At 35.8% G+C, this 1,228-nt stretch overlaps 1 protein-coding gene across 1 annotated transcript; it reads left to right on the forward strand.

The window, feature by feature from the left end:
* Positions 1-812, forward strand: LOC18054795 (EG45-like domain containing protein). The gene is made up of 3 exons (XM_006450413.2): positions 1-193; positions 324-600; positions 696-812. The coding sequence occupies exons 1-3, from the start codon at positions 85-87 to the stop codon at positions 700-702; spliced, it is 393 nt and encodes a 130-aa protein (XP_006450476.2). The 5' UTR covers positions 1-84; the 3' UTR covers positions 703-812.
* The last annotated feature ends 416 nt before the right edge of the window (positions 813-1,228 follow it).

A 1,228-nucleotide genomic window follows, 5' to 3' on the forward strand; every position in this document is an offset into this window, starting at 1 on the left:
AATTAGCTTTTATCATACAGCTAGCAATATTAAACTAGCCAATTAATATTAAGTGTCTCATTTTGGACACTGGTTAATTACTGTATGGCAGTACTCTTAGTGTTTACAATCATATTAAGTTTATTAAGCACAGAATTAAGCTTCGTGTTCGCGGATATTGGAACTGCTACCGCTTATCATCCACCATACCTACGTGAGTAAAAATCATATACATATATACATGAATCATGTACATATACATACAGCTAATTGTTAATTAATTTGCACGCACGTGATGAAGCACCTTCATAGTAATGTTTTTTTTTTTTTTTTCCTGCATGCAGCAACGAGATGCAACGGCAACAGACAAGACCAGTTCCCACCGGGGAACTTGTTTGTCGCGGTGGGTGAAGGCCTGTGGGATAACGGCGCAGCCTGTGGAAGGCGTTACCGGATGAGATGCATAAGCGGTAACAACAAACCATGCAAGGGCAGCACCATTGACGTTAAGGTTGTGGATTTTTGCCGAGCATCACCCTGCCCTTCAACTATCGTCCTCTCGAATGATGCTTTTCAAGCAATCTCCCGTGTTGATGCAAAAATCAACGTTGAATATGTCCAGTATGCATCTTCTCATGATCATCTCAATGCTGCTGCTTTTTACTAATTTGTTGTTGATTCTATCAACTAACTCTTAATTTTATATGTGGCTGCAGGATATGACTCTTCAAGATTCGGAAAGTACAAAATGAGCTGGTGATGATATAATCAAGAAGCGTGATATATGAATGTGATGCATGCTAGCTAATATATATACCTATATCTATATGTGTGTGTGTGTGTGTGTTTTAATTAGAAACTTGAGAAACATAGATTATAGAAATTACAGTTGTATTGCTGTATAATAAATGATAGATGAGGTACCTGTACAATGATATTCATATAATATATTAGTTTTTTTGTGTGTATTAAAACATCTGGTATCCGGAGATCACATTGATTCTCAACTAATTCAAATTCGAGCCGGATAGAACCAATAAGACGACAAAGCTCTCATAACGAGTATTTAATGCAGCTGCATTCCTAAGTCTCAAACCGATAACTTTGGTTAAATCATAACAGCCCCATACCAGCTAATCTACACACTTGTTGGTATATATTAATTTATTTTAAATGAACCTACGTGGGTAAAGACAAAAAAATAATGATATATATATATATATATTTCTAAGCATTATTAATTGCAACG

This window comes from Citrus clementina, unplaced genomic scaffold, assembly GCF_000493195.1.
Source record: "Citrus clementina cultivar Clemenules unplaced genomic scaffold, Citrus_clementina_v1.0 scaffold_1, whole genome shotgun sequence".
Lineage (NCBI taxonomy): Eukaryota > Viridiplantae > Streptophyta > Magnoliopsida > Sapindales > Rutaceae > Citrus > Citrus x clementina.